The sequence below is a fragment of the Seriola dumerili genome, unplaced genomic scaffold (genome assembly GCF_002260705.1).
Source record: "Seriola dumerili isolate Sdu_G_001 unplaced genomic scaffold, Sdu_1.0 BDQW01000002.1, whole genome shotgun sequence".
NCBI lineage: Eukaryota > Metazoa > Chordata > Actinopteri > Carangiformes > Carangidae > Seriola > Seriola dumerili.
In genome coordinates, this window is record NW_019174257.1 from 11,411,419 (window position 1) to 11,436,523 (window position 25,105).

The 25,105-nt window shown below is 40.3% G+C and overlaps 2 protein-coding genes across 2 annotated transcripts; both read left to right on the plus strand.

The window, feature by feature from the left end:
* Window positions 1–2,586: 2,586 nt before the first annotated feature.
* ankmy1 (ankyrin repeat and MYND domain containing 1) lies at window positions 2,587–10,984 on the plus strand. Its single transcript, XM_022768134.1, has 20 exons — window positions 2,587–2,820; window positions 3,564–3,710; window positions 3,803–3,994; window positions 4,397–4,447; window positions 4,530–4,771; window positions 4,928–5,144; window positions 5,367–5,528; window positions 6,411–6,541; window positions 7,045–7,273; window positions 7,360–7,544; window positions 7,663–7,834; window positions 8,065–8,209; window positions 8,347–8,420; window positions 8,800–8,907; window positions 9,046–9,168; window positions 9,368–9,469; window positions 9,796–9,961; window positions 10,075–10,180; window positions 10,344–10,498; window positions 10,782–10,984. Exons 1-20 carry the CDS (start codon window positions 2,587–2,589, stop codon window positions 10,982–10,984), a joined length of 3,144 nt encoding a protein of 1,047 aa, XP_022623855.1.
* A 1,547-nt stretch (window positions 10,985–12,531) lies between these two features.
* On the plus strand, window positions 12,532–17,757 carry LOC111216534 (E3 ubiquitin-protein ligase RNF14-like). The gene is made up of 7 exons (XM_022738065.1): window positions 12,532–12,816; window positions 13,577–13,707; window positions 13,825–14,775; window positions 15,124–15,202; window positions 15,345–15,560; window positions 16,515–16,687; window positions 16,874–17,757. The coding sequence occupies exons 1-7, from the start codon at window positions 12,663–12,665 to the stop codon at window positions 17,006–17,008; spliced, it is 1,839 nt and encodes a 612-aa protein (XP_022593786.1). The 5' UTR covers window positions 12,532–12,662; the 3' UTR covers window positions 17,009–17,757.
* The last annotated feature ends 7,348 nt before the right edge of the window (window positions 17,758–25,105 follow it).

Below are 25,105 nucleotides of genomic sequence, written 5' to 3' on the forward strand. Positions count from 1 at the left end.
TGGATGAAACAAATGTGTGTGTATCTGGATAGGTGGAGTGGTTAAAAGAATCATATAAAAGCACTACAGTTGTAACTTAATATTCATCACCAGAAAAACCTCAACCAAGCCCTTTTATTAACATGTCCAATAGACAATCAGCAGGAGCACCAGCATCCAGCTGCTCTTGTATCTGCTCAAGAGACAATAGGTGAAACCAGGATATTATGAGATTTTGTAATATAATAGATTAAATCTACCCTACTTCTGCAGGTATGATACTTTAGTTACATGGCATTGAGAATGTTAATCACATAGTTAAGACTGTACACAATACAGGAAAGTGTACATATTTCCTGAGTGTTTTCAAAAGGGTAAACATGAGACGGGTGTTGAATCTTTAAGTGTTGAGGCTTTGTACTGTAAGTGAATGCAACAAATGTTACACAGTAGGCTGGATTTATAGAAAATAAATGGAGGGATGTTTTAGTCCAGTTTATGATGTAACTCTAGCAACAAAAGAAAGATGAGGAATAAATTAAGGGCTTTATTTAACTTAAAGTTAAATAAAATAGTTGAGTATGGCATCAAACTCTGTCCCACATAGACAGCATCTCCACTTCATCTCAGGTGTCTCATCTCCCAGCCTCGATGTGCTAAGGAAGGCGTTTCACAGTGTTAGAAGAACAAGTCAGGTAAACTTAAAGTGTAATTTAATCATAAACTATCACCTGTTAATGGTAGTGGTGCCCCAGGCTTGAAGCAGAGACTTGTCAAAAACAATTATAGAAGGCGTTAATGTGTTTATAGTTTGACAAAGTCAGAATTTAATGGCAGTTAAATTAGCAAAATAAAACTTAATTTATGTTTTGTTTGCATTTATGGCAGAGCCAGAGGGCAGGACATAGATCATGACCTGATTTCCTGTGATTCTTCAGACACACAAACACGATACATGTGAGAGTATCGTGTTTGTGGGAAGGAGAGCATATCAGCTCATCAGATGTGATTAAACGAGAGAACAGGGCGGCTCTTTTACAGCGAGCTTTAAATCAGAATCACATTAAATTCATTTTTGTTTCCACTTTTAGTAATAAAACAATAATTTTATTAACAAAGCAATTTGAATACACATTTTATTTTATTTCTCCTCCATGATTGTTTTTTATTCTGTCTTCAACACCATTAAACATGTTTGCCACTATGCTGTGAGAGCACAGTAGAATTTCCTTCACATGATTGATCAAAACTACAGTATAGGAGCTGTGATCATAAGGATCATTGCAGACCTTCCATCAACTCTACATTAATGATTATTTCTACTATTAAAAGATACAGTTATCCTACAGAACAACATTTAATTGAATTCACTGTTTACAGCCAAACTAATGCATATTGACAGTTTCAGATTATTCTTGGGCTTTTTTTTTGGACGCCGGAACAAATATTATCTGAGGGAGGAAATATTAATGGTGAAATGTCTAACTGAACTAACTGTCATCTACCACTACCTAACTCCCACAGCATTGGCTGAAACCAGACGCAGCAATGTCAGTTACAGGGTAAGTGTCAGGTAACATACTGTATGAATACACACACAGACAGGGTGGTCCTGCTTCACTGATCCTATAGAGGGACACTTACCTTCAACAAGGTGACCCTGCTGTCTAACAGTGACCTACTTTCACTCTCCTCTCCTGTTTATATTTAATCATCTCACTCTACCTTTACTCTGTAGAGTAAACATACTTTTACAAATGTGGATCTGTTTGTTAAAGGCTACTGAAAAATTCCTAATTTCTTACCAGTTTTCTAACAAGTCAGCAAGACAGCAACTTGCCATTAAAGGTGCACTAATCTGTAAATCCCGTTTCTCAACATCAACTTGGCAAAGAGGGCAATTGTCCAGGGGCCCCAAAAACCCTAGGTTTACTCTACTCTAGTTCTGTCTACATATTTGAATTATTCACAGATTTGTCAGAAAATTACACTGAAGTATAAAATCATGTCAGGTCCATGAAGAAGAGTGTGCATGTTTATTCTTGTACACATCTCTGTTGAAAAAGATATCACAACCTAAATGAGACTTCCTGGTTTACATTAAGGATTAAATAAATAAATAAATAATAAACACTCTATTTGTTTATTATTTATCTTAGATAATAACTCACTCAAATTGATAAAAAAAAAAAAACATACTACAGTAAATCATTCATGTATCAAAAAACTATAACTTGAAGTAGCTTATTGCACTAATACTGACATTTACAATAAACTGTTGTAAACTGCTGCAAATGAGTGCCTGAAATGATTAAAACTAAGTATGATTGGGACTAAAGTCACGTGTTTTTTAAAAAAACTTTTCATATACTTTGCTTTTCGCCTGCGCATGCGTGAGAACTCTCCACCCGCACAGGTTTCTACTGTTGTCATGACAATCGTCGCTTAACGTTACAGCAGAGTCAAAACTCAAATCTGATTCTGATAGTTAAAGTTTTCTCCCGCCTCTAACTAGAAACCTCCGTTAAAGCTTACTGTAAACTAACTGCTGTTGTACTCTAATGGATTCAGGTGAGTTACTTTAAGAGAGGATACGTACCGGTTAAAATGCTGTCGACGACCGGTAAAGGTGTAGCGGCAGCCCCGCAGGGGAGAGGAGGAGGAGGGCGTGCGGATCCAGGGGCAGGGAGGAAAAGCACCGGCCACAGAGGAGCTCAAAGCGGTGAAGACAGACGAGAGGGGCTCGGTGTTCAGGAGTGGTCCGACGGATCCAGATATGAGGGAGACTTTGTGAACGGTTTCAAACACGGCAAAGGAAGGTACACCTGGAGAAACGGAGAGGTAACTAATGTGAAAATAACATGATCAGTGCTGGACGAAGGAGCAACACCACACTGAAGAAATAGTGTTACGTGTAAAAGTCAAGCTTTCATAATTGTACATTAGTAAAAGTAGTATAAACATCAACATATACTTTGCTGAAAGTAAAAGCACTCATCGTACAGAATTGCCCAGTTCAGGTTAATATATATTTGCCTGTTGGCAGTGATGGAAGATCATAATACAATACAACAGTGTAGAAATACTGGTAAAGGTCATGCATTCAACATTTTTTGCTGTTTATATTTTCTATAAATAATCTGAATCTGCAAAGTAACTAGTTACTAAAACTGTCAAATAAATGTAAACAAATAAATAAATCTGAAATCTAGTGGAGTATAAGTATAAAATAGCATTAAATGGAAATATGCAAGTAAAGTACCTCAACATTGTACTGTACAGTAGTTGAGGTGATGTACTCACATACTTTCCTCCACTGAACATGATAAAGATTCAGGCTAAAAATATGTCAGACCATTTTTGCCAGTTTTCTTCAGCAAGCTAGCTGTGTTCAGTTTTAGGAATTTACTGTATATTTTTGCAAAAATAGGCAATAATAGAAAGGTCATCATGGTATTGTATGTCCTGTGTGAATGGCAGAAAGCATTTATATAAAACATAATGACATTTTTTCACTGTCTCCTGGAGTTACCCGTAAATAAAGCAAACTACTGTTTGATTTCCCTGTCTGCTCCTTTGTGTAGTTCTATGAGGGCTCTTTCTACAAAGACTACAGGCATGGGGACGGACTGTACTGCTGGCCCACAGGCCACAAGTTCATTGGCAAGTTCTACCTCAACAGAAAGGAAGGATATGGACAGCAACTGTTCCCTGATGGAACCACCTTTCAGGCAAACTGGATGGATGGATGGATGATGACAGATATTTGGGTAGGTTTTGTTTTTAGTTTATAAATAACAATGAACCTCTCCCCTCCTCTCAGGGCTTGTACTATGCTGACCAGAGGTTTGGTCCAGGTGTGGTTAGTTATCCAGATGGCCGTCAGGATGTGGGTCTATGGCTCAGGGAATGCCTGCTAAAGCTCTGCACCACTGTAGAAGAGGGCTTTAGCCTGAAGAACTTTCCAGAATATGCTGCCTACATGGACCCAGATGCCACCACAGATTCGACTCAGGTATATGCTGACCACTGTGTCATTCACAGGCCATTTGGCTAAAGCATCTGTATTCATATTTGCTTACACATTAAAGTTAAAACAATGACCCAGCCAAAAAGATGTAAAACATCTCTCCTGACCGTAGGTCCAGAACCAAAACGACTTTGAGACACTATGTCGTTGTATTTGGAAGTATTTTTTCACACTTACATTTTGTCATCAAACCATTATAATAGTCAGCCCCCCGCTACTGGACAATGTAAGCAAAATAATGTCTTACAAAGAAGAAGTGGATATATAATTTCTTTTACATCTATACATATGTAGTGCTTAAGCAATCAAAATTGATAAATTATGTAATTTAATATGTACACATTTGCTTCAACTGACCTCTTTGCTCTTCTTTATTCTCCTCACCAGCCTCCCATTCTCTCTAGTAGTTTACACACAGAAGCCAGGACACACTCTGAGGTAAAATACTGCTATAATGATTAATTATATGAGCTTTGTGACTTCACTCAAAGCAGATAAATTAGTCCCCCATCCTCTTCAGGTGCATACAGACAGAGAGCTGCTGCAGTCAGATGAGAATTTTATCCTTCCCCCCGGCATGGAGAGTTACTCAACAGATGGCGACCACTTGCCACTTCCCCCTGGCCGAAGAAGAGAGTTGGATCAACTGTTTTATGGCGAGCTGTGGGAGCCGGACATTAATCCGTACCAAGGCTATGAACGAGACCCACTCTCCACTCTGCCCTTACAGGCCCGCATGCAGGCTCACATACACAAACACAGGTCAGACATACAGTACATCAAAAAAATGTTGTTTGAGCATTGGTAGCAAAACATATTGTACTGTGAAAAATTAAAAAAAAAAAGATGTGTGCATCCTGCACAGGTATGACTGCAAACAGTACTGCAAGTGACTGATCTGTTGTGTGTGTCTCTCAGACGACATGCTGAAAATGTGGGCTGGGACGTGGCTGCCGTTCTCGCTCTGAACAGGGAACGTTTTGGTCCCAAAGGGCCTTTGGAAGTCAGCTCAGAGCGGATGATACAGCACGCCTCCCTAGGGGAACTGCAGGCTGTTTCTCAGATCCTCCGGACTGGTTTGGTCCACCCTGATGTAGCAGATTCACAGGGACACACTGCACTGATTGCTGCCACAGTAACACATTATTAGTTGTTGGGTTTTTTTTTTGGCTCTTTGTTTGTTGATTCAGTTTTTTCACTCATTTGCTCTTTGATTGTTATCCATTAACAATTAGAGTCAACAATTAAAGTAAAATGAATAAAACATTCAAAGGCTTTTTTATTGTTCTTTGGTTTTAGTGTCATGTTTGTCTCTCTGACTGCTTTATGTTTGTTGTCTTTTTCTTGTACCTGTCAGGTAAACTGCCACAATGACGTGATCCAGCTGCTGTTGAATCTGGGTGCTGACATTGACAAGTTGAACTGTGAAGGCATGTCTGCCCTGGCTGTGTGCCATGTTGTCTACTACCCTTTTCATTCTCTGCACACCACTTTGGCTGAACCGTCTCCCAAATCTCAAGTAAGACTGAACTTAATGTAGTTTTTAGTCATGCTCGATGGATGGCGGTGTTGGTCTGTTGGTTAGTCCTCTGATCCACACTGAAATATCTCAATAATTACTAGAAGGATTGTCCAGAAATTTAGTGCAGACATTTATGATAAGTAAGTAAAAACTTTTTTTTTTAAAAAAGCAACAAAGTGCTTCACATGAAATGAATCAAACAACCATGATAGCAACAAGGTTACAAGGAAAATAGTTACTAAAGAGAACTAAAATCAACAGCACAATCAGAGCGAATATGAAATTTTTGTTTTTTAAAGACATGTTGAAAACTGCCATGGACATTTGTATAGACATCCATGATGACCAGAATATGAATCCATTAGACTTTGGTGATCATCTGACTTTTTCTCCATATCTTTTTCTCACCAAATATCTCAACATCTACTACATAGAGTGGGACCAAACATTGCACAGACACTTGTGGTTACGTCAGTGAATTTCTAGCGCCATCATCTGGTCAAGATTTGAACTTGCGTCATAAATTGGTTTGGCCAAATACCTGCAAAACTAATGACATTCCCATCAGCCTCAACTTTGCTTTGTGTTGAGTGCTAATCAACAGCTGCTAACATGCTAACACTCTAAACTAAGATGGTGAACACAGTAAACATTATGCCTGCTTAAGAATGGCATGTTAGCATTGTCAATGTGAGCATGTTAGCTTGATGTTAACACTGATGTTAGCTTTTAACCTAAAGCACCACTGGGCCTAAGAATGGCTGTAGACTCTTAGTCTTGTTTCTTAGTGTTTTCTCATGACCCAGAGTTCATATGTATGAAACTATGTTTTGCACAGACGATTGAAATGAAACAGCCTCTACCGCAATGTGTCATCAGGTTTTGAGGTCTCCATCTGCATGTGGGAGCAGTCCCCAGATCAGCCAACTGGGCTTCACTAGAGACACACTTGGGCTTCATGACAGACCCCAGACCACTATGCAGACCAGCCAGAGCCAACTCTGTGACCAGTAAGGATACAGCTAATACCACTGCTTTCACATATCATTCAGCAGAAACTGTATATAATGTATATCCTGTTATGCACAGCTGATATCTCCCACTGTTAATAATTAAGATAAAGCAAAGTGATAATGGTCATGAAAATGTTATATTCAGAGCTGTGTGACTCCTTACAACAGTTATGAGGTGTGTCTCTAAAACAAACTGATGTATTAATTTATGTTCCCTATCTGTTGTATTTTTTCAGGACAGCAGAAGAATTAACACAGCACATCTCACATATCAGCAGTAAAGCGTCCAATGATAGTGAGCTCATTACTGAGCCTGGCCTAAATGAACCTGAGACCCCTACGGACACCGAACACCAACTTGTGGAGGAGAGAGAAGAGGACAGGAAGGAGAAACAAAGAGAGGGAGAGGTTCGAGAGAAAGCAGAAAGCAGCCATAGGGATTATGAGGGGGAGAGCAACGGTGAGGAGAGAAAGACTGTGGAAGAACATGATCAAACAAGGGAAAGTGAAGTAAAAGGCAAGGAAACAGTCATTGAGTTGAGAAAGAAGGATGTGGAATTGAGTGAGGAGGTCGAGGAAGGTGTAGAGGAGAAAGTGAGGCATGTTCATGAAGAGGATAAAGAGGAGAGAGGAAGTGTGGAGCGCTCCATTCAGGTGTTGGATGGACACATTGCACTGGGCAGCGTGCAGTGGAAGGAATGCCGAGCTAAGGCAGCAACAATAGTTCAGGTATAAAGAGTTCCCTTCCTATAATTGGTTTGATAGGTTGGTACTTGTTTGAACACACTGATGTCCACTCATCTGTCTGTCTGCAGCAGGGCAAAGACAAAGACCTGACCCAGAATCAGACCTTTGATTCTGCCCGCTCTGTCAGCAGCTATAACATCCAGGTCACAGAGGAAGTGATGCAGCTCTCGGCAGAAGCTCTGAGTCGCACAGGGATTCCTCAGCGCTCTGACACACAGGAGACTGTACGCAAAATGGCTGCTATGAAAATTGAGTCAGTTCTCTTTCTCTCTCTTTTCACCCCACTGTTTGTTTTGTTCTGATGATACTTGCCTCGTTTCCATATGTGTCTCTCTGAATAACTTTTATTTGTTGTGTGCCTGTCTGACCAGACACCGTCTTCGTTTGAAAACCATGAAGCTGTTATTAGAACGGGGAGCTGACCCCAACGTATCCAAGGTTCCCATGCCTGTCATCTTTTTAGCAGTTATGGCAGCTGACACTGAGGCTGTCAGGAGACTGCTGCTGTGTGGAGCTCGTACTGACATTCCCCTTCCACCTGAGGTAGGAATTAGTGTTTTACTTCCTCTAAAGGAGAAATTTATTAATGGGGGTGGGGGGTTACAAGTTTGTTGAACCACGGAGAAACCAAATGAGTGATATCTTAAAATTAATATATCTCATATCTTGAAACAAACACACACAAAACAAAATGAGAACATGTATATTGCACTCCTCCCTCCCGCACACCTTCTGTCCATCTTTTCCAAAAACCATGAAATTCATCATTGTAGAGGAGAGGCCTTTATCCCCTGCATGTAGCTGCAGCACTGCCAGGTTCACCAGGCCCCAGAATCACAGAACTGCTGCTGTACACTATCAACGACCCAGATGCACAGGCACAAGACCAGGACAAGATCTATGAACCGGATAGGGTGCGTATGTTCTTGCACATGAAGCTTAATTTGTGTCCTTGGTAGTAATGGTTTTGGCAATAGTTAAACTGAAAAGAGAAAAGAGTTTCTCTCTTGGTCTTTTACAGATTTTCATGAAGGCTCAGAAGCCACTGAGCACAGATGAGTGGTCACATCTCAAAGAAGGAGGCAGGACGGCCCTGCATGTGGCCTGCCAGAGAGACAGTGACTACCGGGTCAGTACATACTGTGCATGCACATGCTCATGTTGAAATCTGTAGCATGTTGCACACATGATACATGATTATTTTGAATTCACCCAATCCCATAGAATGACAAGGGACACATGTTACAAGGAAAAAATACATGCAGAGTGTATTATGTGATTTTACTTTGAATAACATGACTTTTAATGTGTCTGGAAAAAATGAAAGGCAATAATTTGGCTACGTAGATATTTAATATTTAAAATCTTTTTGGAGAAACAGTTTCCTCTTCAAAAAGCTAACAGCTGTGGGATGTTTAGTGCGAGGCAGAAAATCACAAAAATCATGAGCTTTTCTCACAGTAATATTTTGTTCTATTTAATGGACGTATGTGTTTGTTTTCTGACAGAATGCCAGTAAGGTGGTGGCCCTTCTGCTCTCCCACAGAGCCAGCACAGACCTCCTCTGGAGTGGACACTCACCTCTCTCCCTGGCTATAGCAAGTGGCAATGACCTGGTAGACCACACACACACACACACACACACACACACACACACACACACACAGAGTCACACACAGAGTCACACATACACATACTGCACACGTGCACAAAACTTCTTTTTTGCCTGGTCCCTGTTTCTTTTTCCTGCTTAGGCAGTGGAGGAGCTGTTGAAAGGTGGTGCAGATCCCAACATCCCCCTTGGCCGTGGGGTGGGCAGCGCTCTCTGCGCTCTCGCAAACATCAACTACCACTTAGGTGGCAACAGAGCTAAGCTGGTACCCAAACAAACACACACACAAACAAATAGCCATATATGAGTGTTAAACATCCTAAAGACAAGAGAGAAATTGCAGTGACATTATAAGGCATTTCTAAATTTCCAACATACAGTATATCCTCCTAATAAATTAACAGTGAAAAAATCAGTCGCTACTTTGAGTCGTTCAGTCATGCATATTTGTATCTGTGATGTAGTTGGATGTGTTAGCCAAAGCTGGTGCTGACATCTTGATGCCAATTATGGTGGGTGATGTTGTGGGAACTGCAGTCGACTATGCACACCACTCCTTTAATCAGGTAAGGCACCTTTTGTGAGAACTCTCTATACATCTAGTTGAATTCAATAAACTTTATTTAGTCTTTGCAGGGAATGAAAAAGTTTGCATGGCTGAGCACAGATACACACATAATGTACCATACACTGGATTACCACTATATTATTATAATGTACACCTGTACAGTCTTAGTACATTACACTACAAAAGCCCTGCAATAAATCCTAGTTGTAACTTTAACTTTGTGGTACTTTTGAGGCTATAGTTAGAAAAAGCTTTAAGTAGTTTTTTGTTTATTTCTTTGCCACATCATTTCATCTGAATAGCCGTCTGTATGTTACCATCTAGGACTTGCGTATTGCCAACACTCCCTTCCACGCTCTGAGCATGCGGGAGAGGGAAACGTTCAAAGCACGGCGCCAGTTGCTGAGCATGATGAGAGATCTGCTGAGACGGACTGCTGGCCAGTGGGAGACCGAGAATTTAGACGGAGAACAACATCTCACACTAAATGGTCAGTACATTGCATTTGTGCCAAAAAAAAAAAAAAAAAGACAGTTGTTTTGTGTTTGTGAGTATGGTTGTAAATCATAGTGGGTGCATGTGTGTGTGCATGTGTACTAACAGGTACCAGTAGTGCAGAGAGGTTTGTGCACAAGGGGGCAGGTGCCATCTCCTCAAACAGGCCCCTCCTCAGCTGTGAAAGTCTACCACACATAACAGAAAAACACAGGTACAAACACACATTCATATGAGGCACCCTGTCCCTTTTCTTTATCAATCCCCTGTCATGCTTACTACTGACTCAAATCAAATTTTAGCGTGAGAGTTGAGAGGGAAAATAAAGCAACACAAACCTTTCAGGAGCCTGTTTCCAACTCTATGTTTTCTCCTAGGAAACCATTGTTTAAATTCTGCTATCAGTGTGGTCGCTCTGTGTCCGTGAAGCTGACAGCTTGTAGCCGCTGCCACAAGGTCTTCTACTGCTCCAGGTCCTGTAAACTGAAAGCATGGGATGAACGACACAAGGAAGAGTGTATCCGGATGTCAGGTGGGAATCAGGACCTCTCCTTCCCACAGTTACAACCCAGCAAACCCAACCCCCAAATCCTACCTCAGCAGCGCCGAAGCTGAGACCAGAAATATCACAAAATAAGCTTTTAATAAAATAACTTTGTGTAACTTTGTCATAGTGTTTTGAATCTGTAATATCTACAGGATAGACTCATGATTTTGAGAAATATTAATCATGTACAATATCTTGGAAATTTGGTTTTAGATTTTGGATGATTAGAGTATGTAAATACTTTGTCTATCTGTCTCTCTCAATCCAGCATCTGCTGATGGCATCCAGAAGAGAGTTGCGTTTAATTCCCAAAGAGGCCCCAGGCCCATGACTGTCATGTTGAAATCCAAAACAGTCCCCAGGCCCTTGAGTGTCAACTTGAAATCCCAAAGCCTCTCCAGGCCCCTGAAAATGGCAGAGAAGGTCTTGGAGAGCCAAGTCAACCTGAAGGAAAACTACAGCTACAACTGATGAACACTAAAATTTAACTTTATCCTCCTAATATTGCAATGCACTTCTGTTACATCATGTCTTTCCCTGATTCTGAGTCTTAACTTTATATATTTGGCTGATTGGTGATATTTTGTGCCATAATCATTTCCCTTTGTAGGCTTTCAATCTGTAATAGTATTGTAATAATGTCTGCCTGTGTTATTGTCACAGAAACACTGACAACATTGAATGGTTGCATTAATTTACATATTTACAAAATGAATCCAGTAGGAATCAGTACCAGAGTTTGGCTGTTATATCACCATTTGTAATGCTATAACTGTTGTTGATCTTCTTTTCTATAATATAGAAAATGAGCCAGCTTCACCTGCTGCTTCATATTGTATAGTAGTTCACAGCTTCCTGTTATTCAGTCAATGGAGAGTGAAAATACATTAATAACCACCACAATATTACACTGCTGCACTAGATTCCACACTATCCATGTTCTTGCAGTCATACTTTGAATTGTGGCCTACATGGTTGGGACAGGCATCACAAACCTCTTCCATAAACTCCAGTAGGCCGATGCTAATGGGTCCAGGCTGGTGCAAGCCATTGGTTCAGGCTGGAACTCAAGGCCTTTCAAAACCAGAACCTGCAGGTAATGAGGCACCTCTAGCCTGAGGTATACAAGTCTCCACATAAGCCCTGCAGCTTTGGCTCCTTATCTTGCGGTGCCACCATCAGGAGGAACTCATTGATCTGGAGAAGAGCCCAGATAAGTTTAGACTCTCCTAGAGCTGCATTGTCATCCTGGTTGACAGTAATGACCCTGTCTGCAAAGGTGCTCAAAGATGGCTGCTCTCTATAGTAGGAGAATGACAGTGTTTGGTTAAATATGTAGTAAGTGTGGTATAGGCTGAATAAAAATAATTAATGTAAAAACTATTTGAACAGTCTGCATCCATGTCATTGAAGTCTACAGACATGTATCTTTTCTATATCCAAGATGGATAAAAGCAGAGAGTCTTATTGGGAGAGTAAATGAAGCATTTTCAGAGGAATCTGCTTGTGCTTTTGTGCTTTTTACTTACTATTTTTATGCTTTTATTTCTGTTAAGCACATTGAATGACCTCTGTATGACAATGTGCTACACAAATAAATTTGCCTTGCCTTAATCCAGTACTGATTGACCCTCTAACTGATTGTCCTTAACACACCTTTCAGTCCAGGAAAGGGATCTGTTGTTGTTTGGGCCTTCACAAGGTTTTTTTTCCCCCAGTATCACCTGTGTAAAAGTTTAATTATTTTAGAAATTGCATCCTCTAGTTTTTGTTTGCATGTATCATCCAGCTCTGCACGACAACATAATAATATATTGGTTCTTTGTGTAAAGAAAAGCTGACTAATGTTTGGCCTGACATCAACAACAGAGATTGATGTGACTGCTGTATATTGTGTCTTGCATCATACACACATTAGTCATCAGTGGGACGGGCAACCATAGACCGGCGCCTGGGAGGATTTAACGAGCACTTTTAACTTTGCACTACTTCATCTTTTAAAGAGGCAAAGCCGCCGGTTGAAACAACTGCAATCTCAGTACGACGACTTTAAAAGACGAACTTCGACTCCAGCAGGACACAGTCAAACACGTAGCCTCACAAACAGTGCGAGAAGAAAGTGGAAGTTACTGTGACTGGGACGGCAGGTATGAAAACCGACTTGGAAGACCAGGAAGACGAGCTACTCGCCCTCCATAGTATCTTTGGTTTGGAGGAGTTCGTCCGGAATGAGTCGAACCCTGCCGGAGAAATCCGAGTGTCAGTTGAGCTTCCTGCGGACTTCACTGTGGCTCTGACAGAGGGTTAGTAAGCCAATTACAGAAAAGAGCATATTGAAATTAATATTAACTGAAGGGTGTGGAAGATAACAGCTTGTCGATGAGCCATAACATTGCCGGGATTGGTAAGATATTTTGGTGCTGTTCAAATCATGGCTGTCTAAATTGCTTTGCATGGGAAACTACTGCTTCCCAAGCCCATAGACTGAAGTAATCTTATCTCATTATAATGGAAGGTAAAAAGTAGTTTGATCACTAAAAGAAATGTTTAACATCAATAACCAACAATTTCCCTCATTTGAAAATGAATAGCTAAATATGAAACAGAAATAAAAGAAAAAAAATGTAATATAATATAACTGTTATTGAAGAAAAAGAATCTCTTAGTTGTCAGTTTTTCCAACAAATAGACATGCTTTCATCATGTTTTAGTATCATATGTGCTTGTTTTTATGGCATTTTTGTATCATTGTAAATTGTTTGTGTTTAATGTTATTTTGTATGTATTATTGAGTGTGATGCATTTTAAAGGGACAGGTATTGCAAACTAGCTTATGCTATAAATGCTTCTGTCTCTATACAAATAAACATTAAATAAATATAGACAGCAGAAGGTCAGCAAAAAATCATGCATATAACATGATTAAGAAAAAGAAAGAAAGAAAGAAAGAAAGAAAGAGAAAAATGGTCAGTCCACAACTGACAGTCTTGATGAACATAGTTTAGTGTTTATGTGTGTAGTAATGTACTTTGTTCATATTGTCTTGTTGTTTTTCTTTCTAAGGTGAAACGGTGAGGCAATATGAAATATCATTCCTGCCACCTCTGCTCCTGACCTTTGAACTTCCTGAGGACTACCCATCCTCCTCCCCTCCCTCCTTCACCCTCACCTGCAGCTGGCTGACACACACACAGGTAATCAGTAGAAGCAATGTGGGTCACTTACAACATTATTGGTCACATTTACAACTCTCCCAGTGTGTGTGAGTGATTGCAGAGAATCTATAAAGCTTACCAGCTGTCCCCCTACAGCTCTCTGCACTGGGCGCTCAGCTCACTGATCTCTACCAGGCAACCGGAGGCGCAGTGGTGCTCTTCTCCTGGGTGCAGTTTCTCAGAGAAGATACCCTCCAGTTCCTGGACATCCACACTCTGCTGGAGCTCTACTCTGATGAACACAGCACTCTGCGCTGTAGCCAAGACTCACAAAATGCTGCACTCTCACAAACAAATAATAATCAAGACACTCCAAAGTCAGATGACCAAAGTTGTAATGTTTCAGATCTACCTGCACAATCCATGGAAGTTCAGCACCCGAATGTGATTCTTGCTGATGGCCAAAATCCCTCAATATCAGACCAGAGCAGCACAGACTCTCAGGGAGTCAGCAATGTCAGCCAGAGTCGTCAAAACTCAGGGCCTCCGAGTGAATCTAACCAAATCGCACAAGGCTCACATGCAAAGGAGGCTGAACAGACCTTCCAGCCCTCAGAGTTAAAGGCTGACGGCCAGAGGGATCTGTCTTCAGAGGCAGGCAAATCCAAGCCTCCTCCATTTTCTGAGTCTGATCAAATTGTCCAGGAAGATTTCTCAAATGAAGGCGGTGTTTCAGCCTCATTATTGCCTCCAGATGAAGTAGATCAGAGTGGACAAGAAGGAGCTGCTCCTCTGCAAGCCCACCCCAGAGAGTCCTTTGAAAATAAAGCGCAAACCCCCTCCCTAACTCCATCACAAACTCTGCTGTCCCAGCTCTTGATCTATGATGCAGCCCAGAAACAGAAAGTGTTTGCCGCTACGGTGTTTGACTGTAGTGTGTGCTTTGTGGGCTGGCTCGGTTCGGAGTGTGTGCAGTTGCTTGAGTGTGGCCACATCTTCTGCCAGACATGTCTCACTGAGTTCTGTAAGCTCCAGATAACAGAGGGGAACGTCCGGGGTGTCACCTGTCCTCAGGCAGACTGCACGGCCAGCCCCACGCCTGCACAGGTACAGTCTTCACCTCTCTGTCTCTGTCTGTCTGTCTGTCTGTCTGTCTGTCTGTCTGTCTGTCTGTCTGTCTGTCTGTCCTGCCAACTACAGCTTCATTCTGATTGTCCTCTTGTGTTTCGAGGATTTGGGATGTTGAGCAAGAATTACTAAATTTGTTGCAGCTATACTGTATACGCCTTTGTTAACATATCTGCAATAAGCTCATAGCGATTGACATATTTGGTCTAACTCAACAAAACAACCTACTAATTATTGGCAAAAGAAATCTCCCGGATTTTAATGTAGATTATCTGACTTCTTTGCCTCACTCTGCCGTGTCTGATTTTCTGTTTTTCTGTTTTGAAGGTGAAAAGTCTGGTGGGGGAGGAACTGTTCAGCCGCTATGATCGTCTCCTGCTGCAGTCGACTCTGGACCTCATGCCCGGTGTGTTTCCCTTATATTTCTTGTAAAACTCAGGATGCCTTCAACGCCTTTATACACCCGAATGACTCAAGATAAATAAAAACCTAATTTAATTTTCCATCGGGTTCTTGTCTCTTCTCTTCTCCCCTCCTCTTACGAGCAGATGTGGCGTACTGTCCTCGGCTTTCATGTGGTTCACCTGTCATTCTGGAGAAGTCCAGCACTGCAGCGCTGTGCTCTGTGTGCGGCTTTGCTTTCTGTGTCACCTGCAGAAAGACCTACCATGGAACAGATGACTGTCAGGCAAAGAAGGCCATGAAACAAAAACAGATGGAAAAAGACCTACAGCAAGGCCATTTAGAGTTGCCACAGTCACAAGGTATGTGTGTGTGTGTGTGTGTGTGCGTGTGTGTGTGCGCTTGGCAAAGTCTTGGCAAATGCATAAAAGGTATTGTATAAAGTGAGATTTCCATGTCTTCTTTGATTATAAAGCAGCTGTCTAGGTTTCTATTTTAATACTGTGAAAATATCAAAGCGCTCAGTCCACAGAGAAATGCAAACAGCCTGTATTCAGAAACTCGACCCGCCCACCTGGACCCACCATCCAACCTTACAGGATTTGGTTTCTCTCAGTGTTTAGCTGAAACCTGCAAATCTTTTATTCCATCACTCAGAAAACAGTCAGCCAATCAGAAGAGAAGCTCAGAGCCTCCTCTCTCTCACTGACCTGTTGTTACTAGAGCTCCAGAGAGAAGCCTGAGAGAGGTAATGTAAAACTGCACTGAGATGGTTTTTGGTTCTTAAAACCACAAACATATCTTCTTATGGGTATCAAGATAACATTTATTTGACATGAGATGATATTTAAAATGAGCTGCACTGATTCCATATCTGAACCTTTTCTTGGTACTTGTGTGCTACAGCAATGTGTTAAACCTAACAAAAGCTGTAATGATGAGGGGTAAGTCTGTAAAATTAGATGTCTGTCTTATTAGGCTTCGTCAAGCCCAGGTGACCTACAACTATTTAATTAAGAATTACAAAGTTTTAGAGCAATTATACATCAAATAAATCTATAAAAAAACAGACCAAGATTCTTGAGTTTCTTAGGTAGCAGAGAGGAACTTCTGTCTTAGTGGAAGCAGATGACGTGGCAGGTTGATAATACTGTAGATAACAGGCAAATAATAGAAAACTGATGTTTTTGGTTAACTTTTAATTACAGTCCCATCACTGGATTGAATATTCAGTTTGCGTGGATGCAGATGTGTGTGCGGTGCAGTGTGTCGGTGTGTATCTGAAGCAGTTCTCTGTGTTGCTGTGTGTGCCTCAGAGGGGATGAAGGCTCTGTGGGACGACTATACCAGCGGCAGCAATCAGAGGCGGCTCGTCCTGCAGAGCAGGTACGGCCAGAGGGTGCTGAAGGTCAACCTGGAGGACAGTCTGAGCGAGCACTGGATGGAAGTCAACAGTAAGAACTGTCCTCACTGCTTCTGCAGAATAGAGGTATTTATCAATTCATCTATCAGCATTTATTTCCACACATACACATGAACTCATGAGCACCGACAAATATGTGTTTACAAACAGTTTTTAAGAGACAGAGTTGGGCCTTGGCGCGCCATTTGATTTTCTGACTGTTTTAGATCAATGTTGTTTCTAATACATATGTTGTTGCGTTTTATGTTGCAGAAAAACAGAGGATGTAACATGATGACATGCTCTCAGTGTAGACAGCGTTTCTGCTGGGCCTGCCTCACCAGACTGCCCAAGGCTGGTGCAGGCAGACACTTTGAGGACAGTCCCTGTTCTGTCTACCAGTGGTAGCTGACATAGTCCTTCAGCCACTTTGACCTCCAGCCATGGAGGGAACTGAGTCAACACATTTTGCATATGTTATGCTATGTTAAGTGCACAAGCATCGGAGGGCAGTTTGCAATACAAATAAGTGCTAATTTAATGAAACATGTAAAAAACATGATAATGTGGAGCATGTTTTCAAAAAATTATGATCTCAACACAGTTGGGAATAAACACTCTTAACATTAGATCCTCTATGGTGTTTTGCTGCGGATGGGCCAACATGTTATTTAGTCACAGTTTATACCAAAAAAGCCAAAATCATACAAATGTCATGTTAGTTTCACTTTTAGAAGTTTACATTTTAAAACTAAATATTTAACATCCTACTATCACTGATGTCAAGTCATTCACAAAATGACACTATGTGTCTGTTATGACCAGTAGATGGTGCTAAATACCATTGCTCTGAAGTAACTAGCGGTTCCCATTTGTTTATATCCTTTTTATATACAGTCTATGGTTATATCAAGAATTAGGGTCGGCAACTGATGATTGTTTTCATTATTATTCTGTCTGCAAATAATTTCTTTGATTAATAGATCAATTAAATGCCAATCATACTGTAAGTTGCTTTGTTTTGTCTAAGGTGTCCACAACCTGAAGATGTTCCATTTAATGCCATAAAAGACAAAGAAAAAAAGCTAAAAGACTGAAACTGGTAAAATCTTCCCAGTATTACTTAAAAAAAATGACACTGAAAATCTGAGTATCAAAACTGCTGCACTTTGCTTTTCTGTTGATCGTCTAATCAATTCAATGACTGATCATTATAGCTCCGGTATGTAGGGAGTCACTTTTTAAATTCTTTCCACTCCCTGTTACGCAGTTTTATTTTCACAAAGGATTATATCCTACAGCATCCAAACAACTGCTCTACAGGATGGTTTTCGATGTACAACACCTTTACTGCTTAACATTTTAAAGATACATAATCACTTTATTCTTCTGAACCGCACAAATGTTTCAACTGTGTTCAAAGGACACCCCGCAGGTAGTTTATGGGGCATTTTGCCTCTACTCACTGATTGACTTCCTGTTTTTGAAACACCCCCCCTCCCTTCCTCCACTGTTCTGTCACAACAGTGGAACAAAGACCACTGCTGCACGTCCCCAGGCTGTCTGAGACATGATCGGAAAGCTACAGCTGTCTCTCATATGAAGCCAAGAAATGCTGGCCCTCTCTCTTGTTGTCTCTCTTCATGTGTGTGTGTGTGTGTGTGTGTGTGTGTTCCTGTATCTTTTCCAGGAAAAATCCAGTTTCCAAACAGGGGTCATCACTTCCCCATAAATGTCTAAACAACTGTTTGCCTTACTGACCCACAGTCCTCTCTAGCAGGGCCTGGAGGACTGGAACTGGAGAACTGGACATGTGTTTATGGTAGTCGAAGCTTTTTTGGTAAAACGTGACACAGAAAGTACGAATGCAAAGGCATGAATCCCAGAGAGAAATGTAATATATGACATTTATCTCCATATATCAACAGTGATGTTGCCATATATGTCACCCTTTTTATACAGAACGCATATGTTGTGTTAACATTATATATTTAATTTTATTTATGCAAGTTTATTAAAACAACATATATGTTTATATATGTTTTTATTCATTTCTCATTAATTTTAAACATGTCTATCTACACATTCTGGGAAAGTGGTCTCAGACTTTTGGAACCTAACGTATATAATATAAACATATACTGACAGGCTATATGTTTATGTAACATACAGTATGTAATATAAGCATACACACAGAAATGTATATATTTGTATAGCTAGATATATATGTCAATATATGAAATTGTTTCAATTTCTAACAGCCTTCATGTATGATTTTTACATACATATATGTACATATGAAATAAAAATGTATATTGAATATATGGAAATTCAATATATGTACATATGTCACATTTGCATATAGGATGCACCTAAGCACTGCTATCATAAAACCACTGAAGTAAGGCTGACCATACATCTCAGAAGGGGTTGTCAAAAATATTAATATTATATGGCTCAAATGTACCAGGGTGTGAAATCACTGTCAACACAGAACAATCTGTCAACTTCGTCCTAACCTTTAAGACATCACTCCTGTCGCTTTTAAAGAGCTTCTTAAATCCACACTGAACTACACAGGACAGAAAGCTGCTGCTGGGCTTTGACATTCTCAGATATGATGTACTTGTGGCCACATGTAAAATGATTATTTGTCAAAAGCAAAACTCCTGCGGTGAAATCCACAGAGAACAGAGCAGCAGCAGTGATTGTGTTTTCTGATAAAACCTCTCTAAAAACTCTAATTGATCTCTTGTGCGAGCACACATAGATAGAGTGGCTTCAGAAAGTATTCAGACCTCTTCACTTTTTTTTTTTTCTCCACATTTTTTGCCCAACAATCTACACTCAGTGAGCCATTGTGAAAAAGTGAAAGAAAATCTGTGGGGAGACCTGACGATGGCAGTTCAGACAGGAACTGATCAAATCCATTCAATTCAATTTCACTTAAGCTGTAACTGGGGTTTCTAGAAAGTACTGAATCAAAGGTCTGGAATCTGGATACTTTTGAAAATGAGAGATTTCACTTTTTGATTTATATTAATTATCTTCACAGCTAGAAGGTTCTGGGTTTGAACCTGCCGGGCGGCCGGGGCCTTTCTGTGTGGAGTTTGCATGTTCTCCCTGCGCCTCTGTGGGTTTCCTCTGGGTATTCTGGCTTCTTCCCCCAATCCAAAGACATGCAGGTTTTGGTTAATTGGTGACTCTAAATTGTTCTTAGGTGTGAATGTGAGCGTGAATGTGTTGTTTGTCTCAATACATCAGCCCTGTGACGGATTGGCAACCTGTCAGCTGGGATTGGCTCCAGCACCCCCGGGACCCTGAAAGGATAAGTGGTATGGCTAATTAATGAATGAGATGAAATCATTGAGTTTAGATTAATGGACAAAAATGACATATTTTATCCATTTATAGTTAAATTTACAACTAAATAAAGGGTGCAAAAAAAAAGGAAGGGGTCTGAATACTCTCTGAATGTACTGTGTATCAGTGAATCAGTTAAACCCAGTCAGGCAGGTGTCGGATCAACTGACCTTTTTCCACAGCAGACATTTTGAGTTTCACAGTAGAAGGTGTTTCTGATAAAATCATTCCTTTGAATCTTTTTGGCAATGAATACATTGCTGATATGAAGAGTGATGTTAATACAAATCTGAGATGATTTGTGTGATATGATATGATATTAACACCCACTGTGACGTCCTCATCCCCAGTTGTTTGTTTTATCTTTTCCACCATGTTTTTTCTTCTTGAGACTGTTTTTTAAAATCTATATCTGAGATGATTTTGAAACCTTGTTTCCCCCTTTACAGCTCAGGTATATTCCAACCCCAAATGTCAAAATGTAAAATGACTACGTTTAGGATGCTTCACTTTGAGGGTCCTGGTGTTGTGAATGCTGCCCATCAATAATGTTTTTAGTGACACTGGTGCTTTTCTTACTGTGACTAATCATAAGGCCGACCAGCACGTGTCTCAATGATGAAGTTGCTTCTCATGAACAGCTACATAAACTGTCTGTGAAGGTCACCTTTCTTCCTCGACAAATAGATGTACTGTAAATTCAGAATGGTTAAGCAACTGCGTGGCCTAATTCTGGCCATAGATTTGTTCCAATACTGATTGGAGTGGATAACAAATCAGAACCGAAGAGAGGTGACGGCCCAGTGATGTGTTTGTTCAATCTGCTCCACGGGAAGTGTTCATGCTGGTGTCTGAGTGAGTGATTGAGCTGTCAGTCATCTACTTCAACTGTCTGTTTGAAGCAAATGCTTACTGAGCCTTTGTGAACCGCAGTGACAGATGCACAATTGTGAACCTGGTACTGCACGGCTAAACATTTAGTACAGAAAACCAGTAGGTAATTGAGTCTGTTTGGTTGCTTTTTTTCATTCTGTGCTTGAATTTTGAATTTCAAAAAAGGTGAAGTATTTTAAATAAGCAGTAATGCACCTGCAGCATTTAGGGACATGAATTTTATACAAAAATCGTATTTTGGAGGGGAGAGGAGAAATCTATGATTTTATTTTTGCCTCCTCACATTGTTGGTTTGAGTAGGAAACAAATTTAATTCACTCGATACTTACAATAAATACAATATATACCCATAATAGCCACACGCATTCATTAAAATGTGGCAGCAATGAGTAATAACAGACATCTAATATGCCACTACTCCATATCGCAGCATATTGGTATCAATTCAAGCACTGATTCCACAGATACAAATACTTTTTTTTTTTTTAAATCCAGTGGCAGAAATCCAAGTTTGTGGACCATTACTAAAAACTAATACTAACTTAAACCTAAGGCCAGTGCACCACATTTCAGGCAATCTGTTCAGAAGATTTGTGAGATATCCTGCTGACAGACAAAGAAAGTACCAGGGGAACAAGAACAGCTTTCTTGGCAGAAGTAATAACAGGACTAATGAATAAATCCTGGTTATCAGTGCAGAGGAAACTAGGCTACGGAGAGCGCCTTCTCCCTGTGAGCCAATAACAGCATCAGCTAACAGAACGGTTATATCCCCCGGAGCGGTGCGAGCCGAGCCGCGGAACAGAGCACACACGAGACACACATTTACTGTAATAATCATGGGCTCAGGTCGGTTATTTATATCATCTGCATGTTTATTCATCTGTCAGAAAACACACACACACATACACACACACTCACACAGCCTCAGAAATCAGTATATATCAGTCATCCATTCAGTCAGTCAGTGGTATATTGGCAACGTTGTTCAGAGGCACTGAAAGTGTGCTGAGGTTTTCACAGAGAGTACAGGAGTATATATACTGTCCCGCAGGGGCCCTGCTAGGAGGTTTGGGGCCCCTGACAGTAGATGGCGGTGGAGGTGGAGGTGGAGGTGGAGGTGGCGGTGGCGGTTGGGGTTGGGGGGGTAGGGGTCCTGAATTCTGTCAGTGTACAAGACTGACTCAGTCTGCAGACCAGGATACACGGGCCTTCATGTAAGGCAAGCCTAACCCATCCTTTATGTTGTGAACGAGTGACATTAGAAACCAATGTAGCTGCCGTTGATATAACTCTCATACCTGTGCGCTAAGTATGAAGCTAGAGCCATATGTCGACATTGAAATTCTGCCCATTAATAACTTTACAGGCCCACTGCAATGATTTTACAACCTCCATCATCTCTTTGTTTTGTCAAAACCAGATCAGCGGTGTCTAATTTCATTGCAGTGTCAATTTTTTTTCTGCTTGACTTCACAGTGTCGCCCATCTACCCTGGTCTGATTAGTCCAACAATGCAACACATGGATAAAACCACACAGAACAGCTTCAACGTCTCACCCTGTAAACATGGCAAATAATGACAACAGTAGCAAAGTGTTCACTTGAACTACACGACATATGGTAGCATCATTTTTTCTATAAACACCAGTTTCTTTCTTTTTATGTTCAGTGCAAAATCAGCGATTCTTCCCAATACCCTTTTGGAGACTCAGCAGAGCGTAGACAGACGATTCCAACCAACCAGTCATTCCAACCTCATAAAAACAGTCTTGAGCAGAATCCTCACTGTTATATTTTCTCTCAATAGTAGGAACATCTCAGCAGTTATTAAGCAGCACATGCACAAAATGAACCAGATACAATTTATACGGTGCAATATGTAACACTTGTTTTGTCACGTACAACGAAGCACTGAAGTTCAACTTATAACTCATGGTGCCGGAACACGTCAGCGTTCAGATACCAGCATTGATTAATGACAGTGAAACCAATAATTATTATATTATAGTTACCAACCATTACAAGTAAACACAGTTAGAACAAAACAAACAGAAGCAGTACCCCGGGTCTACTTCAACATATTACCAAACAATAACTAAACAGTTCTTTTGTGAGGATTAATGCAGTCCACAGTTTTCAATTTGAGAGCAAATAAAAGTGCTGATTGCCAAAATATTAAACCTGTTAACAGTTACTGGCCGTATGTTCATGTAGATGCCTTTATTTACCACAGTGGTTTCTTGATTCTTGATTCTTGATCAACTGGTTTTAAACATCTGTGCAACCAGTGAAGATCCTTACATGAAGGAATGGTGTTTCACTGCAACAACATCCATCCAAAAATAGTCTCGTGTAACAGGAGTCTCGTGTAACGTTCGACATGTTTCACTCCATTAACTACAAATTGCGTTTACTATGTTATGTCAGGCTTTTTCATTTCTTTTCAATTAAAGCCTGCTGGGTTTGAGATTTTCTTTAATCAAGTGAAATAATCTTGTTTAAAATACCATCAGATTGACACTTCCCTCTTCCCCTTTTAATTACTGGATAATTTCAAATCTTCCCATACAGAAATGTAATATGTAATATCTATATCAAGAGTGATGTTGCCATATATGTTACCTATAAGAGGATATATTATTATCACATATATACATCCTCTGCATATATGAGGATATAAGTTTATTTCATATATGAAATACCCATAGTAAAATATCTATATGTACATATTTTTTAAAATACCAATGAATAATTTTAATATGGTATAACATGTTGCGAGTATATATGTTAACAATATGTATTTAATTTACATATGCAGGTTTATCTAAAAAAACATACATATAAAAATTCTATATGCTTATATATGTTTTTCTTATTCATTTCAATGTCTATCCTCCAGTTCTGGGAAAGTTATCTCAGACTTTTGTAACCCACTATATATAATATCAACATATGTTTACAATAGTGGCATACATACATAAAGATACATATTTGTATTGGCTAGACATATATGTCAATATATATGAAGTTATTTGAATTTATACATTTTATATATAATTTTTTACATATCTTTATTTTATTTTATATGTAGCATATACATTATATTACATTTGTGTATGGGATTCGGGGCCTCTGCAATCTTCGAATACAGGACCAAATTAACCTGTCAGAGGGCCCCAGGGCAAAAATGTTTTGTTGGGTCCCTATTGATCCCCCATCTCCCTTTCTTTGTAAATTGTGTATGTAGCCTGTCACCTCCAAGTGCCCATTAGGCACAGTCCAATCAGCAGACGTGTCAGCCTTATTATTTGTCCAGAGACCCACAAACCAACCAGCACTGCACTTTTTGACGCGCACCTTGTGAACACAACATCAACTAAAACATAAATGTCTTATGTAGGTATATAGCGTCAGGGGCCCAGTAGCAGTTTCGCAGCTTGCCCAGATGGTAATCTAGCCTTTTTCAAATGAACCTGACAAAAAAATATCACTCTTTGGTTCAACTGCTCATAACTCATGTCCACACTAAGGCCTTATCCTGTGATGAGGGGTTAATATTGTCGCATTTTAAGGGGTCATAAGCCAAAAACGCTTAAGGAACCACTGCGGTCCAAACACCTGACTGCTGTCTGTTTCCTGACTGATGTCTACAGTATCTGAAATGCTCTTCAGGCCAAGTCTGTGGGAGCCAATTCATTTCCTACAATCTCCTCATTTCCTCCATTTCCTTTGCAGTTTATTATTTCATGCACTTGCTGAAGGTGTTCAGTAGCAGCACTGGAGTGTGACTCTTGTTATAAATCCAGGAGCCTGTCAACATAATAAAAGGTTACGCTACCAGCGCTTTCATGTAAGACAAAGCCTGTTATTTCTAGGAGGTGGAGGAGTGCTTTTAACAAACTGCAGCTCAGTCTTAACGGGGAGATCTGCTCGACTAGCTGTGTCTCACCCACAGCTTCAGTTACAGCTCTGCTTTCATCAGCTCCTCTTTGTTCTGTTTTGAGTAAACCATACAGCACAGTGGGCTAATAAAACAGCCAAGCATTTTATTTTCTATGTTTTGTTTATCTCTCCTCCTCTCTGCCCCTCTCCCTTGTATTCAAATCCCTGAACACCACAGTACTTTGTCCTCACAGTGCTATTCTCCTGAGTGTCCGCGTGTGTGTGATCAGGTGTGTGTGTTTGTGCTTAGAGACAAATGTACGATGTAAACAGCTGCATCTCCCCAAAGCTAAACAAACCGAC

Excerpts from the sequence above, each read along its gene's own strand:
- LOC111216534 (XM_022738065.1), top strand. The coding sequence starts at position 12,663 with ATGAAAACCGACTTGGAAGACCAGGAAGACGAGCTACTCGCCCTCCAT. Across the intron at positions 14,776-15,123 it reads CCAGCCCCACGCCTGCACAG|GTGAAAAGTCTGGTGGGGGA; the intron begins GTACAGTCTTCA and ends TCTGTTTTGAAG. Across the intron at positions 15,561-16,514 it reads AGAGTTGCCACAGTCACAAG|AGGGGATGAAGGCTCTGTGG; the intron begins GTATGTGTGTGT and ends TGTGTGCCTCAG.
- ankmy1 (XM_022768134.1), top strand. The coding sequence starts at position 2,587 with ATGCTGTCGACGACCGGTAAAGGTGTAGCGGCAGCCCCGCAGGGGAGA. Across the intron at positions 4,448-4,529 it reads AAGCCAGGACACACTCTGAG|GTGCATACAGACAGAGAGCT; the intron begins GTAAAATACTGC and ends CATCCTCTTCAG. Across the intron at positions 8,421-8,799 it reads AGAGAGACAGTGACTACCGG|AATGCCAGTAAGGTGGTGGC; the intron begins GTCAGTACATAC and ends GTTTTCTGACAG.